Source organism: Nematolebias whitei, chromosome 17 (assembly GCF_014905685.2).
Source record: "Nematolebias whitei isolate Nwh7 chromosome 17, NemWhi1, whole genome shotgun sequence".
Taxonomy (NCBI): domain Eukaryota; kingdom Metazoa; phylum Chordata; class Actinopteri; order Cyprinodontiformes; family Rivulidae; genus Nematolebias; species Nematolebias whitei.
The window spans coordinates 5,528,221-5,533,027 of NC_056514.1; the positions used below are offsets into that span (position 1 = coordinate 5,528,221).

Genomic DNA, 4,807 nt, shown 5'->3' on the forward strand with positions numbered 1-4,807 from the left:
AAATCAGTTGAAGACTAGTTGGAAACTAGGTGGAGAGTAGGTGGAGATTAAGGGAAAATTAGGTGGAGATTAGTTGGAGAATAGGCAGACACTAGTTGGAGACTAGGTGGAAACTAGTTGGAGACTAGGGGGAAATTAATTGGTGCCCAAGTTGAGATTAGTTGGAAATTAGTTGGAGATCAGTTGAAGATTAGTAGGAGACTAGATAGAGAATAGTTGGAGACTAGGTGGAAACTAGGTGGAAATTAAGACTAGGTGGAGACTATATAGTGACTTGTTGGAGACTCTGTGGAGAATAGTTGGAGACTATTTGGAAACTAGGTGGAGATTAGTTAGATACTAGTTGGTGACTAGATGGAGATTAGTTTGAGATTATTTGGAGACTAGGTGGAGATTAGTTGGAGATAAGTTAGAGACTAGATATAGAATAATTGAAGACTAGCTAGAGCATAGGCGGAGACTAGTTGAAAAATAGAGGGAGATTGTTGGAGACTAGGAGGAGATTAGTTGGAGACTAGGTGGAAACTAGGTGGAGACAAGTTGGAGATTAGGTGGAGACTAGTTGGAGTCTAGATGGAAACTGTGACTCTAAGCCCTGCAAGATAAAATTGTGTTTCTGCCTCAGAGAAGCGTTTCTCCAAATAGCTTTCCATCTGAGTGTGTCCTGTATAACCCCTGACCTTATAGATGGACCCAGCAGTCCTGAAATTGACAATCAGTTCTGCACTTTGCACCCTCACCTCTACTTTTGTCTTTCCCACCCTATCCATGTCTCCCTTTGTCCAACTTTGCTCTCAACACTGTAGTGAGTCTCCCTCACCTTTTTAAGCATCATAAGGCATTTTATAGGAACAGATGAGTGTTCTCTTATTCTTCTTGTCTTCTCTTCAGGCAGTATTAAAAGTCGCCGCTCTTCTTATCTGCTTGCCATCACCACTGAGAGGTCCATGTCCTGCGACGAAGGCCTCAACACTTTCAGGGAGGAAGGCCGAGTATTCTCGTGAGTAGAACAGACATTTTATAATATGGACGCCAACCAAACCTGCATTTAACATAACTTGATTTCTACAATATTTAGATACATGATGTTGGTGTCTAAACATACATTTTGATGTATAATGTATTAACTGGTACCCAACTACTTACAGGTGCTGGTCTTATAATTAGAATATCACGAAAAAGTTTATTTATTTCAGTAATTCCAATAAAAAAATTGATATTGATATTATATTCATTCATTACACACAGACTGATATATTTCAAATGTTTATTTCTTTTAATGTTGATAATTATAACTGACACATAATGAAAACTCCAAATTCAGTATCTCAGAAAATTGAACATGAGAAAGTATGAACATGAAAAGTATGAACATGTACAGCATCAATTGTACAGCATCAATACTTAGTTGTTGCTCCTTTTGTCTGGATTACTGCAGCAATGCGGCGTGACATGGAGTGGATCAGTATGTGTCTCTGCTCAGGTGTTCTGAGAGTCCAGGTTGTTCTGATCGTGGCCTTCAGCTCTTCTGAATTGTTGGCTCTGGTGTGTCACATCTTCCTCTTCACAATAACTCATAAATTTTCTATGGGGTTAAGTTCAGGAGAGTTTGCTGGCCAATTAAGAGCAGGGATACCATGGTCCTTAAACCAGGTACTGGTAGCTTTGGCACTGTGTGCAGGTGACAAGTCCTGTTGGAAAATGAAATCTGCATCTCCATAAAGTTGTTCAGCAGCAGGAAGCATGACGTGCTCTAAAACTTCCTGGTAGATGGCTGCGTTGACCTTGGACCTCAGAAAACACAGTGGACCAACACCAGCAGACATGGCACCCCAAACCATCACTGACTGTGGAAACTTGACACTGGACCTCAAGCAACGTGGATTCTGTGTCTCTCCTCTCTTCCTCCAGACTCTGGGACCTTGATTTCCAAAGGAAATACATAATGTACTTTTATCAGAGAACATATGGACCACTCAGCATCAGTCCCAGGCGAGACACTTCTGACACTGTCTCTTGTTCAAGAGTGTCTTGACAAAAGAAATGTGACAGCTGAAACCCATGTCTTCCATATGTCTGTGCGTGGTGGTTCTTGAAGCACTGGCTCCAGTTGCAATCCACTTTTTGTGAATCTCCTCCACATTTTGATGTGTTTCTTTTTTTTTTCACAATTCATTCCAGGGTGCAGTTATCCCTATTGCTTGTACACTTTTTTTCCTACCACATAATTTCCTTCCCTTCACCTCTCTATTAATGTGCTTGGACACAGAGCTCTATGAACAGCCAGCCTCTTTAGCAATGACCTTTTGTGTCTTGCCCTCCTTGTGCAAGGTGTCAATGGTCGTCTTTTGGACAACTGTCAAGTCAACAGTCTTCCCCATGATTGTTTAGCTACAGAACTACAAACCGAATTCCAAAAAAGTTGGGACACTAAACAAATTGTGAATAAAAACTGAATGCAATGATGTGGAGGTGCCAACACTAATATTTTATTTAGAATAGAACAAATCACAGATCAAAAGTTTAAACTGAGAGAATGTATCATTTTAAGGGAAAAATCTGTTGTTTCCAAATTTCATGGTGTCAACAAATCCAAAAAAAGTTGGGACAAGTCCATTTTTACCACTGTGTGGCATCCCCCCTTCTTCTTACAACACTCAACAGACGTCTGGGGAAAGAGGAGACCAGTTTCTCAAGTTTAGAAATAGGAATGCTCTCCCATTCATGTCTAATACAGGCCTCTAACTGTTCAATCGTCTTGGACCTTCTTTGTCGCACCTTCCTCTTTATGATGCGCTAAATGTTCTCTATAGGTGAAAGATCTGGACTGCAGGCTGGCCATTTCAGTACCCGGATCCTTCTCCTACGTAGCCATGATGTTGTGATTGCTGCAGAATGTGGTCTGGCATTATCGTGTTGAAAAATGCAGAGTCTTCCCTGAAAGAGATGACGTCTAGATGGGAGCATATGTTGTTCTAGAACCTGAACATAGTTCTCTGCATTAATGGTGCCTTTCCAGACATGCAAGCTGCCCATGCCACAAGCGTTCATGCAACCCCATACCATCAGTGATGCAGGCTTCTGAACGGAGCATTGATAACAACTTGGGCTATCCTTGTCCTCTCTGGTCCAGATGACATGGCGTCCCAGTGTTCCATAAAGAACTTCAAACCATGACTCATCTGACCACAGATGTAGATGAACAGATGCTGGCATATATTCATCATTTAACGCGGGTTCCTCATTTTTCTGGACTGAATAAAACGTGCATTGAATTTAAGGAAATGCAAACGTGAGACGTCATTTAGATTTGACCCATCAAAATGAATGCGGTCATTTATTTACAGAATCAAATTTAACATCAAACATTTACATTAATTTGGCAAATTATGAAAATAACAACAAAGCAATCAATCAGGAAAAATCATACGGCCATGATTTTTCCGTTGCTTCACCACAGACATTTATGAAAACTGTACAACTATGATCTTTTGCCCACATGAATGTGGGTGAGCATTTTACACAGACATTTCTAAATATCTGGAAGAATTTCTACTTGATAGAAAAGTTTAAAGATGGAAAGAAGTTTAGAGGGAGTAAAGGATGGTGTGTGAGGGAAATTAAGTGTTCACCAGAATCGACACTCTCCGGCTTTCTTCAGCTTTTCCTTACAGTACACTTAGGTGATGAAATCGGCTCCTTTACCTGGAGATGTCTCAGGTGAGATTCCGTTTAACGCACCCTTTCAGCGTCTCAGTAGGATGCTGTTACTCGTCCGAAGTAATGGCGAGGCTCTGTTCGACACACATTCACCTCAGTGGAAAATGTTATAATCCCATGGAACTCGGAAGAGCTTTGTTGTCATGTCAGGAACTCCAACAGCACTCCATCAGAACTTTAGCTCTCGTGTAGTTTACAGAACTCCAACAGAACCGACTAGACCAGGAAGTACTGACATTTTAAAGACTCTTTCCCGGTTCACTTTTTGGGATTTGTTCATTGGTCAGAAACGACCAGACGGGGTGGGTTTTGTGACGTAAGAGGTTAGAGGCAGCGAGAATTGTTATGAGGCAGATCAGAAATGTTCTCACAGACAGAGAGGGTTTTGTTTTGGCGTGTTTCAGGAAATAGGTGCAAAACATCTCTACTTACGTCTGAGAGGATTCTAAAACATGACAGTTTTAACATAACAACTTGTTTTTCGTTTGACTGTAACCTTGTAAACGCACACACTTGCTCATTCAAAAGCAGAAATCAGAAAATGCATAATTATTCTGTAACAGCTTTGACATGAGAATAAAAATCATTACTCAGTTAATAAAATTGATTAGTTCACTGCAACATCTAAAATGGTTTGAACTAAGACACTTTGATTATCAACATTTGTAAGATAGTAATGATAATAAAAAGAGAGTGTTCTTTTCACTTGAATCTTCAAGAAAGAAAGTCTCAGGATGGGTGAACCTGTATTTATGTATTCAAATACATGAAATGACAGTTCCTGTCCCACAAGGTTCTAAAGGTCAAGAGTTTTGACCTTAGACTTAGTTTCGACGTAGGCCTAGTCCACTACAGTCCCCCCTTTGGAAATCATCACCTGTCCATGGAGATGAATTCCAACTATGGACTTACGTCGTCGATTGTCCTTGAAGCTTGATGTAATCCAGCAAAGAAACAAGAGTCAAGAGTAATCCAGCAAGGAAAACAAAAGTCAAGGTAATTCCACAATGTTCTTGGTAATTCCATTGTGTTGATTATAATTCCATATCGTCTCGACAATTCCATTGTAGCAATGCTTTAACCCCTT

The 4,807-nt window shown here is 40.4% G+C and overlaps 1 protein-coding gene across 1 annotated transcript in view; it reads left to right on the plus strand.

Annotated features, from left to right (window-relative positions):
• LOC119424102 (rho GTPase-activating protein 23) overlaps positions 1-4,807 on the plus strand; it is a 188,805-nt gene that overhangs the window by 137,005 nt on the left and 46,993 nt on the right. Inside the window, exon 8 of the mRNA XM_037691572.1 lies at positions 892-1,000. Within this exon, the coding sequence (XP_037547500.1) occupies positions 892-1,000 (109 nt within the window). The remainder of the gene's footprint in view (positions 1-891; positions 1,001-4,807) is intronic.